Source organism: Neophocaena asiaeorientalis, unplaced genomic scaffold, assembly GCF_003031525.2.
Source record: "Neophocaena asiaeorientalis asiaeorientalis breed wild unplaced genomic scaffold, Neophocaena_asiaeorientalis_V1.1 scaffold154, whole genome shotgun sequence".
Taxonomy (NCBI): Eukaryota; Metazoa; Chordata; class Mammalia; order Artiodactyla; family Phocoenidae; genus Neophocaena; species Neophocaena asiaeorientalis.
The window spans coordinates 5,295,522-5,315,897 of record NW_020172982.1 but is presented as its reverse complement, the minus strand read 5'-3'; the positions used below and the strand labels follow the sequence as shown (position 1 = coordinate 5,315,897).

The 20,376-nt window shown below is 42.4% G+C and overlaps 1 protein-coding gene across 1 annotated transcript in view; it reads right to left on the bottom strand.

Moving 5' to 3' along the window:
* LOC112397773 (ubiquitin-conjugating enzyme E2 E1) overlaps window positions 1-20,376 on the bottom strand; it is a 74,396-nt gene that overhangs the window by 50,456 nt on the left and 3,564 nt on the right. The window contains exon 2 of the mRNA XM_024742035.1: window positions 20,015-20,065. Within this exon, the coding sequence (XP_024597803.1) occupies window positions 20,015-20,065 (51 nt within the window). The remainder of the gene's footprint in view (window positions 1-20,014; window positions 20,066-20,376) is intronic.

Genomic DNA, 20,376 nt, shown 5'->3' with positions numbered 1-20,376 from the left:
GGGGGCAGGGCCACCCTCACGCAGGGGCTGGGGCAGGTTCCGCGACTGCTGAGTGGGGAAGAGCAGTACAGGAGACAGAAAAGCAGTACTGGGTGACCCACAGCCCCAGGCACCACCCAGCCAGACCCCACCACGGCCCTCCCTTCTGCTCCGCTCATCTTCTAAACCTAAAGGCTTCTGCATGCTTTCAGATTCAGCAGATGATTTCAGCTTGCCAAAACAATCACCCCGACCGGTACAAACTTTACGATTCTTCATTATTTGTGATTTTTACTTTCGCATGTAATGGGGATCGGGCAGTCAGGCTACCAACATCTGTGAAACTTAAATCTATTTATAATAGGTAACAACTGAGATACTAAACCCATCCGTGGTCCTGTCAGGGGGATATTAGAAGACTTGATGTAAAGAGTTTGGAATAAATTTGAACACCATCCCAAAGGGCTCAATGAACTAGGACTAAGCATGGCCCAAGTGCAGCCCAGAGATCAAGCACCTGCCTTTAAGAAATAGAGGGCTCTGGGCTTCCCTGGTGGCGCAGTGGTTGAGAGTCCGCCTGCCGATGCAGGGGACACAGGTTCGTGCCCCGGTCCAGGAAGATCCCACATGCCGCGGAGCGGCTGGGCCCGTGAGCCGTGGCCGCTGGGCCTGCGCGTCTGGAGCCTGTGCTCTGCAACGGGAGAGGCCACAGCAGTGAGAGGCCCGCGTACTGCAAAAAACAAACAAAACAAAAAAACAGGCAGAAGACCTGAACAGATATCCTTCCAAAGACATACTTATGGCCAACAGGTACATGAAAAGATGCTCAACATCACTAATCATCCGAGAAATGCAAATCAAAACCACAATGAGATATCACCTCACACCTGTCAGAATGGCCATCACCAGAAAGTCCACAAATAACAAATGCTGGAGAGGGTGTGGAGGAAAGGGAACCCTCCTGCACTGTTGGTGGGAATGTAAATGGGTGCAGCCACTATGGAGAACAGTATGGAGGTTCCTTAAAAAACTAAAAATAGAAGTACCCTGTAATCCAGCATTTCCACTCCTGGGTATTCATCCAAAGAAAACAAAAACACCAATTCAAAAATATACATGCGCCCCAGTGTTCACTGCAGCAGTATTTACAATAGCCAAGATACGGAAGCAACCAAAGTGTCCATCAACAGATGAAAAAATAAAGAAGATATGGTGTGTGTGTATATATATATATATATATATATATAATGTATATACACACACACATGGAATATGACTCAGCCATAAAAAAGAATGAAATTCTGCCATTTGCAACAACATGGATGGACCAGAGGGTATTACGCTAAATGAAGTAAGTCAGACAGGGAAAGACAAATATTCTACGTTACCACTTATATGTGGAATCTAAAAAATACAACAAACGAATTAACAAAACAGGAACAGACTCACAGACACAGAAAACAAACTAGTGGTTACCAGAGGGGAGGGGGGATGGGGGAGAGCAAGTTAGGGTGTGGGGTTAAGAGATACAAACTACTATGTATAAAACAGATAAGCAACAGGATATATTGGACAGCACAGGGAACATAGCATTATTTTGTAATAACTTTAAATTGGACTCTCAACCACTGCGCCACCAGGGAAGCCCTATACTTCAATTTTTAAAAAAAGAAAGAAATCAAGGGTTCCACCTTGTGCACTGTTGGTGGGAATGAAAACATTTGGTGAGGATGGTGGTTCCTCCAAAAACTAAAAACAGAACTATCATATGATCTGGGAATTCCACTTCTGGGTATTATCCAAAGAAAATGAAAACACTAATTTGAAAAGATATCTACACCTCCACATCCACTGCAGCATTATTCACAACAGCCAAGATACAGAGACAACCCAAGTGCCCACTGACAGATGAATAAAGAAAGATGTGGGATGTGTACACACACACACACACACACACACACACACACACACACACACACACACACACACACAGAGACACTGGAATATTACTCTGCCATAAAAAAGAACGAAATCTTCCATTTGCAATCATGTGAATGGACCCTGAGGGCAGTATGCTGAGTGAAATAAGTCAGACAGAGAAAGACAAATACCATATGCTCTCACTTTTATGTGGAATCAAAAACCCCAAAACCAAGCTCATAGCTGCAAAGAACAGATCGGTGATTGGGGGATAGGGGGAGATGGGTGAAGGTGGTCAGAAAGCACAAACTTTCAATAATAAATAAGTCATAGGGATGCAATACACAGCATGGTGACTACAGTTAACACTACTGCATGCTGAAAGCTGCTAATAGAGTATATCTCAGAAGTTCTCATTACAAGAAAAAAATTCCATAAGTATGTACGGTGACAAATGTTAACTGGGCTTACTGTGGTGATCATTTCAAAACATATACAAATACCCAATCATCACACTGTATGCCTGAAGCTAATATAACGTTTTGTTTTTTGTGTTTTTTTTTGGCCATGTGGCACGCAGGATCTTAGTTCCCCGACCAGGGATCGAACCTGTGCCCCTTGCATTGGGAGCTTGGAGTCCTAACCACTGGATCACCAGGGAAGTCCCATGAAGCTAATATAATGTTGTATGTCAGTTATACCTCAGAAAGACATACGGGAGGGGGAGGAGAGAGAGAAAGAAAGGAAGGAAGGAAGGAAGGAAGGAAGGAGGGAGGGAGGGAGGGAAGGAGGAAGAAAGGCAAAGGGGAAAAAACAAAGAGTTCTGAAGGGCCAGGAAGTAGTTTTAAAAAAAAAATCATACATACATGATTTTTTCCAAAGATATTTTCTTGGCAAAAATGTGTTTTAAATTATTCTAGAGCCAAAATTCCAGGTGTGCAGCCATCGAGGTAGTAAAAAGGAGAGGGGAGACGGGAAGCGTGTAGCATGTCCACAATCTTACAGCGCTGGGGCTTCTCTAGGAATTCTGAAATAATGGCAAACTCTGGGGCTCCTCTTCCCAGGAACCCAGGTCCAGCAGAGCCAATCAATCCACGGTTTCTCCTTTGCTTTTTTCTGCTTCTCTTTCAGATGTATCTTTTTTGTACAAAATAGCAAATGTGGGGATGTAAATGTAGCCTGTGGGGAAAAACAAGCGAGACCCCATTTCTGACCTCGAGAGAAATAGGTCACCTCTCTTTAGACCCCTTTCCCTTCTCGGTTCAGAGCCTCCCAAGGACCACCTTTCCCTTCGACTCCCTCGGTCTGTAAACCCTTCAGTTCATACTGCCTTCCCCTGGTTCACCCTGAGAGGAGAAGAGAAGAAGGAGCAGCTGCCTCTCAGGCCACCCCCCTCCCTCTCCAAGGCCCCTCAGAACCACTGCAGAGCTTTTACCTCCCAGCCCCCAGCTAACTGCTCCTCTCCCTTCCCCTCCACTCAGCACTGAAAGCAAGGCCGGTATAGGCAGGCTAGTCCCTCTCCTGCAGGTGTGCTGTAACAGGGGCTCAACTGGCAATCACTGCAGATCACCGGACAGAAGGTTTAGATGAAAGGGAACTATGGTTAGAAAAAAAATCAAACAGTAATATCTTAGGTCACTAACGAACCTTAATATATACAGTGTCTTGTTCACTACCTGTTTCATGTCGTTTTATGTTGAGAGCATCTATCGGCACACAATCTAATTCAGTGCTATACACACAGAGAGAGACACATAAATAAATGCTCAGCTTATCATTTTAGTCAAAACTTTTCAGAGGCCCGCGCACCGCGATGAAGAGTGGTCCCCCGCTTGCCACAACTAGAGAAAGCCCTCGCACAGAAGTGAAGACCCAACACAGCAAAAATAAATAAATTAATAAACTCCTACTCCCAACATCTTTAAAAAACTTTTCAAATCTTTTTTTCTGATGGTGGCCGTTACTCTAATATTTTACTGCAAAAGTAACTTTACATCTATCTGTAATGCAGCAACTTCAATGCCTTTACCAGCAGGTGCATCACCTAACACTGGTAAATATCCAAAGCATGATTCCATCTTCTCATTTTGATCTAAATTTTAAACCACTAGGTATAGTGCATATTTTCTTTAATTTTCTTAAAAATTACACCTATATTTAAAATCTTAAGGACAAACATTGCATTTACACGAAGTAGCAGAAATAACTTTGTTTTGTTTCTACCAATGAAAGATTAAAACTGACTGGTTTCATCACTTTAACTTGACTATATAATTTCTTAGTGACTGATGTTAACATCTGAAGAAACATTTATACAACTACTGCTAGTCAAATAATTTGTTTCAGTAATCATTCAAACTTTTTAGGCATCTCCTGGTGTTAGGCTCAAGAAATAAAACAGTTGCATTTTAAAGAAAACACAAATAATGGTGAGTGTGATAAATGCTGTAAAGAGGTAAGTATAAAGTGCCAATGGGGGACAGATGAGAGAGCTGTGTGGGGTGAAGCCCCTTCGTCTGTGCTTTGAAAAATAATAAGGATAGAAATTGGGAGAAAGAACGCTCCAGGGAGTAAGCTGAATGTAGTTAAGTTACGGGCGGGGTGAGGGTGCAGAAGTAACAAGATGAGGATCAAGTGGACTGGAATCAGGCTGTAAAGGATTTCTACATCACATAAAGAACTGGGGTACTTAACTCTAAGGGCAGTTGGAGTCCTTCGATTTTTAAAAGAGGAATGTCATGATGATGAAACCTACATTGGAGAACATACAGAGGGGTAAGTGGCCAGCCTGATGCAACAATGTCAGTGGCTAAGTTGTGAAATAAGCTGTGTTTTAATCTAAACACGGTTCTGTGGAGTAAAAACTGAACAGGCGATATCATGACGTAAGGTTCAATTCAGGGCTACTGTATGAGCAGGACGGTTAGGCATGCAGGCTTTGAAAGGCTGGGGCCTAAACACAGCTCCCCCAGTTAAGTGACCTTGGGCAAGCTGGGTAACTGCTTTAAGCCTCTCCTTCCTCATCTGTAAAAAGGGGAGTAACAATAATAATGACGTAAGTGTTAGCTGCTATAATCACTATTTAAGTTTTATTCTATTTTTGAAGTCTGCACAGCATAGAATATTCTATGTATTACATATTCTATGTATTACGTCTAGATGTAATAGGTATGATAGATCTATTACATCCAGATGAAACAGAACTGCTATATAAAGAAATGTCAGTGAATCTGTTCATAAGGCCGAAAAAACCCAAACAAACAGAAAAAACAAAAACCAAGGATATTTACAAAGAGTATCTCCGTAAGCTCTCTTTTTATGAGTTGGAAATTTTGTCTGAATACAGGCCAAGCACAGTGGTAGATCACTCCTCTACTTAAAACTTTCAATGGCCTTCTACCGAAATCACTAAGATCGGACCCCTGCCTACCTCATCTTCTACTACTCTTCACCCTCACTCATAACACGTCCAGTCTTCTATTTGTTGTCTTTGGGCCTAAAAATGCCATTCTCATGGCTGGGTCCTTGTCATCACTCAGGGCCATCTCCCCCAAGTGGCATCACCAAGGCTCCCACCTGCCCTGTCACTCACTAATGCCATTTCTCTGTTTTAATTTCTTAGTATTGTTACCTGAAATTACTTTTTGGTACATTTTTCCTTCCAGTTTCTTTGATATATAATTGGCATACAGCACTGTATAAGTTTAAGGTGTACAGTATAATGATTTGACTTACACACATCATGAAATACTATCACACAAGTTGAGTGAACATCCACCATCTCATACAGACATAAAATCAAGGAAACAGAAAAAAGTTTTTTTCTTGTGATGAGAACCGTTTCGTACGTTTTTAAAACTGTCCCTCCCTCCATATGAATGTAACCTCCACGAGAGCTTTTCCACTGATCTTGTGTACCTGGCACGACAGGAAATGCCCACTATATGTTAGGATGAGCGACTGAATATGGTTGAGGAGCAGCTGATCACAGCTGTGTCTTAAGTGAGAGGGCCATGCATGGAACACGCCAGGGCAGACGCAGACCAAGGCGCCGGCAGTGTTGTCAATGAGCTGTACTGCTCAGCCTGGGTCACAGGGAGACAGGCAGGCGGGGAACACAGGTGGGGCAGGCAGGAGACGCCTTGCCCACCCCAGCTGAGTCACTGATAACCAAGCCAGGCCTCATGTACTTGCAAAACTAGTAATAAGACTGAACTGGAACAAACACAAATCTGTTATTATTACAGACAATTCTCATGATGCAAATCATGTGCTTTCAGTATGTTACATTATTTTAAAAACTCATTCAAGAAACACAATTACTAATCTACTGGGCCTGGTAAATACCTGTTGGGGAATGAATCATACTTTCAAAGTTTAGGTCAACAGCAATTCACATATATAATCTGGATACACACAATCGTATCTCTTCCTCAAAAAGTCAAGTGTCACAAACTATCTGTTTTCTGGCTCGAGTGAGTATGTTCAGAATAGACCAAGAAAACTTCACCCAACTGGCTGTTTTGTTCTGAAGGGACCGGGAGAGAAGGCAGCACAGCGGGCTACGAGGGGCCAGAGATGCCAGAGTGAACCGACAAAGACTGCAACCAGAAAGGGAATCGCAAATTAAGCCTGCGGCAATGTCATTAGTATCGGAGACTTGAGTTAGCCCTTTCAGCAACAAGACAGCATTTCTTCTCCTGCACTTCCAGGTCAAATGACAAGGAGTAAATGTTACCATCAGCAAACCTTACACTTCTCTAGGGGCTTGTGGAATCTCAGAGAAGCTTCAGAACTGGAGGGCCTCACTACCAGGCTGGGAAGTTTAATAAACCTTTGGAAAGCAATGAGAGTTGGACTGTAACAAACCTCTAAATGTAGAAAGGTTTCAAGAATGGCCCTGGAAAAAGACAAACACACCACCAGTCATCTGTGGATGAAAATTCACTCATCTCATAGTAAACAGGACACAGAAACAGAGAGAGGGAGCATCCAATCCTCCAAGCTACAAAACTTCCATCATAACAATTAATTTGGGCTCCAAGACCTTAATACTTTTTAGGGTTTTTTTCAGTCATGTGTTTTAACTTGCAGGTACTACAGGTACAGAATTTCCTCCCAATATACCTAAATGCAAATAGTTACAGTAAAATACAGTAGAAGAAATCCTTACATCTACACGGAATCCAGCAGTGTGGCCGGACAGAATGAAAACCAATTTCAATTTTTGGTTCTAACAAGAATTGCGTCCTTAATATGTGGTTTATTTTAGGACTGGTCCATATCACTCGGCAATGTCTACTATGTAATAAATACATTTTGGATGTGGAAACATCTCAGTATTCTGAGCTACAAAGAAGCAGCACTTTCTGGGGGGGCTGCCAATCTGAAGAATAAAGCTATGCATTGAGGACTTTCCTAAAGTTATTCAGAAAAAGGACCAAGGCCAAAGCAGTATCATATACTATTAAGTAACAGAAGGCATTGCTATCTTTACTCCCATTCTCTGCTCACACATTACTATAAATACTTAACACACATTTACTTAACTATTTACTTAGGTTAGAGGAAAGTTATCTTTCATGTTTATATAAAAAATCCTCCTGGGTGCTTGCTGTAAAACAAATGCTTTCTTTCAGAGTCTTTGATGTACACCAATTTCAACGATCTCCTTTTCTTTAGGATAAATGTGTTCTAGCAAAGTCTGCTAAGAAATAAAATTCTACAAAGCCAATTCCAATAAATTTCCTTAAAAAACTGAGATGTATTCCCATAAAGGAGGAAGGGTTATGAGTGGTGGTAGGAGAAATTTAAGTTATTTGGGGAGCAAAGCGCCATGTAGCCAAAACACTTGCAGCTCCACAAGGTACCATTTGCTTTTCTCTGTCAGTACCTAATGCTTTTGTGATTCCAACGAATACTCTGAACTAGCAGAATGTCTCCCAATCCTGAAAATTTCTAAATTCTACGGTCAACACTCCCAGACCTCTGCTCTCACTTCTCCAGACAGCCTGAGTCACCGACTCACCCAAAGGACACCATTACTGGCTACCCGCATCTCACCAGGTGGACCCAGCAACAGGACTGAAGTCTGAAGCTTCACGTCATACAAATAAAAACGGATTCCTCTGCATCGTCAATTTTAACTAATAAATTTGTCAAAGTTATTTGAATAGGAGAGATCATGAAAAATTTCTCCTCCAAATACTTACCTGCTAAAAGGGCATACGAGAAAATAACCTCTAATTGTCTGAAGATGCGAAATAAATACATAACCCAAAGGACCCACCTTTGAACACAGCTAATGTCAATGAAGTGTAACGTATTTGTGACGCTACAATGTAGTGCTTCGACTGACAACTTCTGTGGCGTGACTACAAGGACAGCAAGCAGGTCACCAGGGTGCTTGTGCAGCGCGTCCCCCAACCTCACCCCCAAACCTGAACGGGAATCTGGCGTCGGACTGCTCTACACAGCTGCTATTTAACCGCACTGCGCTGATGGGAAGAACTAAGATAAACATTTGCACTGTGGGACATTCTCTCATATGAAACTATTAACCACATTCAGCAATCACTCTAGGTGTCCTGACGTCCCCTGGCTGACTGTAATTTACAATTACGTGCCTTGAGAACCAATCTCTGAAAACGGGAAATCAATTATCAAGTTACACAGGACCCAGAGTGCCTGGGATAATCTGAAACAAATTAATAAAACGTGACGGGTAGATGACTGGAAAGATGATGCTTACATGATGCTTTAAGAGTTCTAGGTACATTCAATGTACCTGGAATTATCCAATTTTAGTTAATGTACCAAAACATTAACATAACAGTCAATCTGAAAAGGATGAAAAAATACTATGATGAATAACTTATGCAGTGTTAAAAAGTAAATACGTAGGGCTTCACTGGTGGCGCAGTGGTTAAGAATCCGCGTGCCAATGCAGGGGACACAGGTTCGAACTCTGGTCCGGGAAGATCGCACATGCCGCAGAGCAACTAAGCCCATGCACCACAACTACTGAGCCTGCGCTCTAGAGCCCGTGAGCCACAACTGCTGAGCCCACGTGCCACAATTACTGAAGCCCATGCGCCTAGAGCCCAGCTCCACAACAAGAGAAGCCACCGTAATGAGAAGCCCACACACCACCAGGAAGAGTAGCCCCCGCTCGCCGCAGCTAGAGAAAGTCCACGCACAGCAACAAAGACCTAATGCAGCCAAAAATAAATACATAATTAATTTTTTTAAAAAGTAAACACGTATAATCCCCTCATTCTAGTGCATTCACAAGTGTGAAGAGCACACAATATTGATGCAAATCAAAGCATGTAAAAACGCTTAAGGATGGCAGCAGCAATGCACTGATTTTCCAATTTATCCACTGCCTAGTATTTTCAAATTAGGTCCAGCAAAAGGGATTCATCAAGATATAATATATGAATCCTGCACTATTTACATATGGTATCCATACCACAATGTTAGCAGTAAAGATCACAAAAGCCTTGAATCCAGTAAAGTAGAACTTTTTCTGGTGGGGGGAGAGAAAAGGAACCCCCCTCCAATCCTTTGAGAATTCACTGAATATGACAGACCCCCGCCTCCAAGAGAAATAATATACGTTAAGAAATTCTACACTAGTGTAAAAAATCTGGTAATACTGAATCACTTCCCTGATAAACACAACGAAATCTTCTAGTTGGGAACAGTAACACAAACATCTTTTCCATCTCAAAAATCAGCCCCTCTGTTGGATCTGTCTTGTGAAGGTCACCAACCAATGTGAAGTCATAAAATCCAATGGGTACTTGCTGGTCTTCATGTTCTTCCACCTCAAGCAGGATTACTTCAGAGCTGATCATCACTCTACCTCAAAACCCTGTCCACTCGCTGCTTTCTGACCCCATGTTCTCCTGATTTTCCTCCTTTCTCTCAGCCTTCTTTGCTGGCTTCTCCTTCAGAGTCTACAACCTCTAACTAAAGATGTCCAAGTCTTTATCCTGAGCCCTCTTCTCACTATACCTTTCCTCTCCAGGCGAGCTAGAGGTGTTCCCCAAACATTCAAGAGCCTCTATATACTGACGTCCCCCAAGTGTATACCTATCTCAAGTTTTAATGTGTCTAGAGTTCACCATATTCCTCTGAACTCCAATTACTTACAGCTAACATCTACTTGACACCTTCATTTGGATGTATCACTGGCATCTATCTCAAACCTAACACATCCAAAAAAACCTCATTTTCCTTTCCTGCTTCATCCCAACACACACACACACACACACACACACACACACACACGCTTTATTCCAGTAAAACATCACCATCATCTACCTAGTTTCTAAAACCACAGAAACCTGGAGCCATTCTCAGTCCTCTCTCACCTGCCAAATGCAACCCATCAACAGGTCCAGGGGTTCTAAGCCCACCTCCACTGCCACTACCCAAGTCCCAACTACCTTCACCAGCTGCCTGGAATAAAGCCACACCTTCCTTCCTGGTCACCTTTTATCCAACTCGTGCCTTCCTCCCAGCTATTTCCCACATAGCAAGGAGGGTGGGGAAAGACTTTTAAATCGTTACTTAAATAATGTCACTTCCCTGCTTCCAAACCTTGAATGGCTTCCCACTGTTCTTAGAATGAAACAGTTTACAAGATCCCGCATCATGTGATTCCCGCAGCCCACAGCCTGTGAGTGTGCTTCCCTCTGGGATGCTCTTCCCAAGGATGTGTTCTGATTTTCACAAGGACATCTCCTTTCTTCTCATCTTTCAGGTGTTTGCCTAAATGTCTTTCTAAGCCTTCTCTAAGTAACCCCCTCCGCAATTTTTCTCTACCACCGCACTGTTAATTTCTCTCCTACAAGTCAATACAACCTGTACTTACTAATCCTCTAACTTGGTTAATGTCTGTACTGCCTACTAAAACTCAAGCTGCACAAGCCAGAGGCCAGGTCTGTGGAGTCACCCACAGAGCCTAGCACACAGAAGACACACCTTGGAGATACTGCAGGTTCAGATCCAGACCACTGCCATAAAGCAATTATCGCAACACAGAGAGTCACACACACTGTCTGGCTTCCCAGAGCATACATAAGTTACGTTTACACTACACTGTAGTCTAAGTGTGTAACAGCATCGTGTCTAAAAAAGCCACGTAAACACCCTAAACAATACTTAATTGCTAAAAAATGCTGATCATCACTTGACAACGCGAGGTTGTCACAATCTTCAATCTGTAAAAGCCATGGTATCCGTGAAGCGCAATAAAAGGTCTGCCTGCATTTGAAAGGAATCCGATCTCATTCACTCACACTGCTGTCACTCTTCCACAGCACTGCTTCCTGATTATAATTCTGACTCCTTGAGCTGTACCCTCTCTAAAACTTTTGAGTCATTCCAAGCTGCTCCATCTATTGCTATTTGAAAATGTGCTTCAATGTCTTTTTCTATAGAACTTATTTTGGGTCCATCCCACATCAATTTTCCATCTATCAAGTTAAATAGATACAAACACCCAATTTCCTGGTCTTACACATAGCGGTCATCATTTCAACGGTGGTCGACCCTACTGGGACCTCTCACTGACTATTACTATTTAAAACTTAGTACTGACACAGGTCATTATAGACAATCAGAGGTGACACCTGCAACAAATGCAATCCTGATGCTATGTAAGAGCTGGATAACACAGTCTCTCTATTCTGGCCTGGTCACGTTCTGGTTCACTTTCTCATGTTCAGGTTCTTCAGAAAGCAGACAGAGGTCAGTTTTTGACTACTTTGTTAATTCAAGTATTAGGGTACAGTATGCTGCTTCAAGTAGCAAAACCCGGTGATAGCTTTCAGTTATGTCTGGCATATGAAAACTGTTGGCTTTGTAGGACTTTCCTGACTGAGTGAGACATCACTCTGGCCTACAAGTCTGTCATCTATGCAGTGTGGCATGGACTCTACAAGCAATTCACTGTCACTCGCATGTATGTTTCAAGAAAGGAACCATTAGCACACAGCAGTTCCTGGATTACAGTTCTCCAGCAAGGAGCTCTGATGAGCTTCTTTCTTAGCCTTTAGAGTAGGAAGTTTCCCAGAGGATTAGAAGCGTATTCTGACACCAGTTACTAGGCCCTTTGTTTCACGTTAGAGCATGACTGCATAAGAGAGGCTGGATTAAAAAAAAAAAAAAAAAAAAAAAAGAGGCTGGATAAGAATGGGCCCATTATGAAGCCCTGTCTCACTCCACTGATGATGGGGAATGTGTCAGATGTCTCAGGCGGTGCCAGCATCTCCGACATAACCCACTCTGGAACAGCCCTGGGATGTGAGGAACGTCTCCGGAAAGCCCAATTTACTTAGCACCCCTAAACCCATGCTCATTTGTTGGCAAACAATAATCCTAAAAAGTCAAAGCATGCAAATCACAGGTACTGGCATTTTCTGTATACATCTTCCCAATCTAGCCCACAGCACCATCTTTTGTATCACACTGCAGTCCAGAGCTCCTCTGTGATTCCGGGAAGGTGAAAATTGCCAAAAGCGCTTGGGTGCCAACTTGGAAAGACTGCCAGCGACGGACAGCAGTAAAATGCAACAGCAATTTCCCCAGCTCTTGCCATTATTTTCTGAAGAGGGTAATGAGGACGTTCCATTAAATCATCAGACCCAAATTAGGTTTTTGTGTTTGTATTTTAATTTAACAAATATGTATTATTGTTTATCCACTCTCTCGGACAATGTCGGGATGCAAAGACATAACCCCTGCTCTCAAGGAACTTGAAGTCTCCCAGGAAAGAACAAACCAAAGAACACTGGGGACAGATGTTGCTTTTCAAGTAGCTGGACTGTTAGTCAAGGACCACGAAGGCTTCCAGTCCTCTAGAAACTGTTCCTCCATCATCAAGTTCAGGCCACCAGCCTTCCAAAATACACGCTCTCCACTTACAGCCTCAATTCTATATTCTACTACCTTCTCTACAATCGTGTTCAAAAAACACTGCATCTCCCTCTCTCGCCTTTTCATTTTTTTCCTCTCAGTCTGCAAAGCATAACTTTAACCTTAACCTCCCCTAGGGCTCACAGCTCTCCTCCTACCTTGCGTCTTTTTTCTCCAGGTCCTCTCTGCTTTCCCATCCCTCGTCTGCGGCATCCTTCAGAGCACAAGTCTCAATTCTCCTCTTCCCTGGGCGACAGGGTGTATGTACTTTATCACCCACTTTCAAATCTAATGTAGACACTCAAGGCCGGTTCCAGCCTCAGGCCCCAGCCAGCCCACCTCAGATTCAACGCATGGAAACCTAAACACACGAGCGTCACGATGCCTGTGCCTCACTTCCAAATGGTTCCGCAAAAGTAAATATATGGAGATGGGACCGAGGCAAAGCAAACAAGGTGAAACGTGCACGGCTGATGCATCAGGGTGAAGGCTGCTGTTCCCTGCAGTATTCTTTCAACTCTCCTGTGGTTTGGAATTTTTCAAATTTAAAAAGTTGAGGGAAAAAACAGGTAGGATCAGAATCAAAGACAGAAATCATGGTTCATGCCTTTTAGGGAGTTTATAACCTATTTAATTTGTCTAATCTAAAGGTAGGCTAGGTGGATCTGCGCGTTCAATGACGGATTCATAATAAGCTCAAATGTACAATCGAAACCAAGTACTTCCCGGGCGCCTACTGAGCAGCAGCAACATGCTCTGCGCGGCCAACAAAGCACATTACTACACCTCGTCTACGGCTGCTAATGGCGCCACCATCGTCCCCGACCCCCGAAGACCCCTGATCCTTTCAAGTCCTCCACATGTAGATCAGTGGCCAAGTTCTCTGATTCTACTGCTGCCCACCTCTCTCCCCTCTCCACTTTGCTGGCCACCACCTGTCCCCAACCCAGGCCCACCTGGCCTCCCACCTGGACTACTGCAGCAGCAGCTCCACGCAGCCCTTGCTCTGTCTCTGTCCCGATGCTCAGCTCTAACTGGATTACACTTCCAGCTCAAAAGGGTGTCAGCTATTCTCCAGTATCAGTAAAACACGTCAAGGCCCCCCGGTGACACTGAGGACGCACGTTTTATCCGTTGGTTCCCCCGCTCTTTCCTGTCCTTGGCCGCAGGTTGATTCCCTGCCGCCCAGCAGCACCCTCGTGCCTTTCCTCTGCGATGCCTTTGCTTGCGCTGGTCTCCCCCCACAGGTGTCCCTCACTCTTCCCACCCACTTCTCATCTCCTCCCCTGCTCCAGACACACCCCCCGCACCCGGGTCAGAGCAATATGTCACTCCTCTGAACCTTTAAAATACGTTATCTGCATTTACTAATACTTTCCAAGTAACTTTCGCGTTTCCAAGTACGATCCCAAATCTGTACGGGCATTTCTCACCATGCTTACTAGACAACGAACTCCTTGAAGGAAGTGACTTTTCACACGTGACAGGCACTCATGGTCTGTGACAGGAACCTAACGTTAGCATCCTGTACACGAATCCCAAAAAACTGAAGTGTTGCCTCCTAAACTATAAGCAATTTTCCCTCAAAATACCGATAACATTTTAACAGCAGTATAGTCTTATTTATTTATTATTTTTACTTTCTTGGAGTGGTAAAATATATAACATTTGCCATTTTTAACCATTTGAGAGTGTAAAATTCAGTGCCATTAATCACTCTGACAACGCTGTGCAACGATCACCACTATCTGTTTGCAAAATTTTCATCACCCCAAACAGAAACCCTGTCCCCATTAAGAAATAACTACCCATTCTCCCCTCGCCCTCCCCGGAAACCTCTCATCTTTCTGTCACTATGAATTTGCCTATTCTAGGTATTTCATGTAAGTGGAGTCATACAATATTTGTCCTTTTGTCTGGCTTATTTTCCCCAGCGTAGTATTTTCAAGTTCATTCATGGTATAGCATGTATCAGAACTTCATTCCGTGGAACCTCCCCTGGTGGTCCCGTGGTTAAGACTCTGCGCTTCCGCTGCAGGAGGTGTGGGTCCAATACCTAGTCAGGGAACCAAGATCCTGCCTGCCATGCTGTGCGGCCAAAAAAAAAAATCATTCTTTTTAATGGCTGAATAATGTTGCATCATGTGTATAGACCACATTTTGTTTATCCACTCGTCAGTCGACGGACCTTGGTTGTTTCCACTTTTTGGCTACTATGAGAAGCTAGGAACACTGACTCAATATTTGTTTGAGTCCCTGGTTTCAATCCTTTTGGGACTACACCTAGGAGTAGAATGCTGGGTCATACAGTAATTTTTTTTTTTTGGCCGCGCCTCTCGGCACGCGGGACCTTAGTTCCCCGACCAGGGATGGAACCCAGTCCCCTGCGGTGGAAGCGTGGAGTCCGAACCACTGGACCGCCAAGGAAGTCCCCCTACGGTAGTTCTTTTTCACTTTATGAGAAACAGCAGCAGTACAGTTTTACAATCCACACACGTGGTCATTCGGTAAAGCACAACAGCCACAAGAGTTCCTACTCACTTAGGAAACAATTCACTTTTAGACAGATTTCCTTCCTCCCTACCCACTGGGGCCCCAGGTGATGATCTAATTTCAGGAACCTGACCCTGCTCTGGGTGCCACTTTGATCTGTTGCCACGCCAGTCTCCCAGTTCTCACTATTTTTCCACACTACCTTTTGCACACACAGGGAAGCACACTGTAGCAGTAACTCCAAATGACAATTATGATGATACTAAACATCATTCAGATGCTGGAAGTCACACTGATATCCTTAAGGCATTAGCAGATGAATGAAAGATATTTAAAAGGAAGGATATTTTTTAGCAGGTAAGATGATACAGGGTTTTGTACAGGATGACTTCTGCTGAACCCACTTCTTAAACCCAAACAAGCATACAAAACATGCTAAACTTGGACGAGATGTATAAGCCTTTACTGTTGTGAGAAAAGGATCATCTCTTTTCACTCCAAGGTTAGCAGCCTGGGATTTCTAAACTGACATCTCATGATTATTACCACCAATGCCAGGAGGTTTTATAAAACCACAAAATATGACAATGTAAATTCACAGAAACGATCTGTGCTAACTTGGAGCATCTCTGTGCAAGGGGCAGGATCAGAAGAGCTCATGAGGGGGATCCTCCCACTTTTTACTCCACAACTTCTGCATTTCAGCTTTTCAAAAACACACATTCTTATCATAATTGTGTAATGGCCTAAAATTGTATTTAAAATACAAGCAATAAAAGGCAATGTTAGGAAAAAAGATGAGCTATTAAAAAGAGCTAAATGGGCAGTTCCAACAATGTCACCACCTAACACAGTCGGAAAACTCTAATCTCATTTGAACTTTACAATGCTATGAGGTAGGCCAGCCAGGTATTCAGCCCTTTTAGTAAATGAGGAAAAGATGGTTGAGAAAAAGCTTCTTAGACAACTGCTTGACATTTTTTTTTAATGCTCTTCATGTGAACCTTTACATCATCTTTAAAAATGGGCGATTTAGCTGTAAAACTTTAAAACCAACTATATCTGATTACATTCTAGTTCTCCCCCCAAAATAAAAAGCATTGACTTAGTTAGGTTTATATATTTAGGAAACAGAAAAATAATGGTCAAAATGTAATAAAGTCATATAAAAGGAAATCTTACTTTTATTATTCTCCACCATGCTTGAAGTGTTTAATGACTTCTTGAAGACACTTTGTCCTAAACAGAACCCCCTCCCAATCTTAATTTTTAGGTTTCGAGGCACTAAGTGAGAATTTACTCATAATTCCAATATATCTATTAAGTGAAATCTGAAGTTTAAAGGACTTGGGCAAAATGTGTCATTTATTATGTGCAGACATACTGCCTACAGACATTTATGGCTACAGGTTAGTTACATAGCTATAACTAGTCAATTAAGCAAAGCTTGAGCCCCAGGCTATAAATAATAGCTTCAAAACCGAATGTAGTGGCCCAGAGTTCACCAGCTATCTAAAAGGCATAATTTTACAATCCAATGCTGTAGGAAATCATTACAGTAATTAAAACAGCATTTTTTTCCTAAATGATTAAGAGTCAAAATGCAGGGAAAAAAGCCTAACAAACCAAAAGCATGGTCCATGAGTTGAGAGACTATTACATCTGTACATATAAATATAACCAAACAGTCCAGAGATACCAAGGAATGTGACTTAAATGGCAATATACAGCAACTTTTAAAATTCACTTAAAATACTTCTGACCTCATCATTGAATATATTCCACATTTTTTTTTAATAAGTACAGCCTAAAGGGACACAGCACATTTTATTTTACTTATTTATTTTTGTTGCGATACGCGGGCCTCTCACTGTTGTGGCCTCTCCCGTTGCGGAGCACAGGCTCCGCACGCGCAGGCTCCGCGGCCATGGCTCACGGGCCCAGCCGTTCTGCGGCATGTGGGATCTTCCCGGACCGGGGCACGAACCCGTGTCCCCTGCCTCGGCAGGCGGACTCTCAACCACTGCGCCACCAGGAAGCCCTATATTCCACATTTTGTTCTAAAAAAATCTACTTGACATAATATAAAACACTGAGGATTTAACTTGATGTGCTCATACATTATAACTTTTTTAGAAATTGCACTTCACACAAGCTTTGAAGTTCAATAACTTCGAATTCAAATATTTTTGCCAAGTGCTAAAATTACTGAACACATCCAGTACACCTTCAGGAGAAGGCACTCTCCCATTGATTCGCAACAATCAATGGTTTATTGAGAGGTTCCTATGTGTCCACTGCTGTATTTTAATAAAGTAATGTGTTTAAATTTAAAACCACACACTGAATACTGACTGAAGAAAGGCAGTTCTACAAAAGCTTAGGGGATAAAACACGTTAATTGAAAGCTAATTATTTAACTCATTCAAAATATAATTTACAATTGGTGAAATTACAACTTCATAAGAACCAAGCTTTCATGTAGAATGACATTAAGTACAAAAAAATGCACACATTCAACAGATCACTTAATTCACATTTTAACTGGAAGCTAACTTCAAAAAGTATCTGTAAATTATCCATTTCCATCTGAAACAATGTACATTAAAACAGTAAATAACTCCATCCTATAAGGTACCAACACAAAACATAAAACCAAACTCACCTAAGTTAGCTGAATATCGGGGTTACTACATACCATTCTGTCAGTAACGCTAGTAAGCCAGCCAAAAGTGGAAACTGCAGTTCATATGACTTAAGCAGCCCTACTGAAAAAGTCTTCAGAAAATAAAGCAGGTTTTACTTTTAAAAGTCTACATAACACACGCTTCTCTCACAAAATAAAAATGCCTGGTGTTCTCTCTGAAATCAGAGATATTTTTTCAAATGTTTTAAGTATGTCGAAGTTTGTCTCCTCCCCCCCCCCAACCCAATATCCATCCAGTTTGGTGCTTCGCCTGACCCACAGGTGATGGTCAGAGGTTTCACCTTGAAGGGGTAATTAGGAGGGTTTTCCAAGGATAAGAAGTTCTACATGTTCAGCAGCACATATCTCTCACATGTGAACTCAGCTAAAATGGTATGAAATAAAAGTATACTTATCTGATTTTTTTAAGTGATTAATTCCATGAAAACCTTCAAATTGCTTACAATTTTAAATTTCATTGCACTTATAAGAAAGCCATTTATGCCTTGATATATGTTATAAGTTTTGAAACCATGCTTTAAAAACTTGATAACTTGACCAGCTAAAGCTGTCTGAACTCACAAGAGACACATGGAAGAGACTTCATACCAGACAGGGGCAATAAGTACACAGCGCAGATCTACCACGGGGAAAGCCCATGGATTCAACACAACCAACCAAGGGAAGCTCCAGGCCTCCATCAGAACAACGATGCCACTAAAATGAAAAACGAAACCATCCCAGCCCTAAGCCTGACCCATTTCTCCACTGTTCAGGACGACAGTCTGAAAAGATTCTTAACAGCCATAAGAAAAATCCTCCAGAACGATTAACTGGTTACAAACTATAGTTTAAGAGCATTTCAAACTGAAAATGACTTACTTTCCTTACAAAACAGGGACAAAATTTTACTAAAGAACATCCCACATCTGACCAACATTAAGAACATGTTACCAAAATGGCAGTATTAAAGCTTCCATTTACTCCATTAACCATAGTTTATAAAGTTCAGTGTTCATAAGCAAAATATTTCATTTCGCTTTTCAATATTCCTGAATATTTCCACAGGCTCCCTTTAAATTCTGTGTAAAGCCACTAAATATTTTCTTGTGGGTAACAAATTCTTCCTCTACCTCTGCAAGTTTAGGACACTTCTGAAACCTCACATCCCATTCCAATAACAATCCTAAGAACTGAGAATTAGATTAACTGTTATACTTAATTTTTAAACTATGGGAGTAATAGAATGGAACAATTAATCTCTCTCAAATGGCTCTGTTGTAATTTAAGTCCCTCCTCACTTCACTGTTGATTTAGTAAAATCATCAAGTCTTCCACCTTGACTCAACAGTAACCAAATGGCTATTTTAAATAAAATCAAGTCATCACCAAATCCTTCAAAAGCTGGTATCAAATTGTTTTGAAACTGAAACACACATTATGTATACAGTCTGAGTAAAGCAATTTCGAGGAAGAATATCCCCATGGAAGAGTTTAAATCTATACAATAATTTAAGGCAAAACCTTTTTATCAAAGCCACAAATTATGTCCTGAATAGGTCTGCCCAAAGTCCAACAAAATTTATAGAAGTTTGAGGATCCAGTGCTTGATTTAACTCTATGCCCTATCAGCTTAGTAGAGAGCATGAATAACAGATTAAGACAGCAAAGCAATTTTCTAAACTAAAATGTACCTAAGCATCTAAAAGGTTTTACATCATCCTTAATGACCTATCAAAGATCCCTGACCAGGCGATCATACATCTTTGAATTCACTTTACACATACGTACAAGGATCCACTCCAAATAAATCCACCACTTCTCTTCGACATGAGACTGCATGGTCAGACGCTCATCAAAACGTTATACTCAGGTTATTCAATTTCAGCTGTTAACTTTATGTCAGCACCCAAACAAGCATTAACCAAAGAACAGAAGCAAAAGTTTATAATGACAAGAAAAAAACCCTAGAAGTTTAAACAGAAAAAAAACGTAAAAGGAACTCACCTGCAGTTGGGTGGAGGGTCTAAAGTGATGTCCGCCAGCTCCTTCTGAATCCTGGAGACAGGAAGCGAGGGGGGGAGAGAGAATCAGGGGTGGGCGGCCGCCCCGCAGGGCAGACAACCCCCCCCACCCCGCCGCCGCGGACCGAGCTAGCGGGGAACAGGACCTGCACCCCGCGAGGAAAGAACCGGCCCTCCACCGCCCTGGGTTCGAATCCCGCCTCACGCACTACGGCAGGGCTATTTCTCACCAATTTCCACTTAGGAAATCGTTTCGAAGCTCCTCACTCGCAGCTAGTTTCCGGAATTGTATCACAATGTGTGCGGGGCGGGGGGGCGAGAGAGCACGTCCCCACCACCACCCCG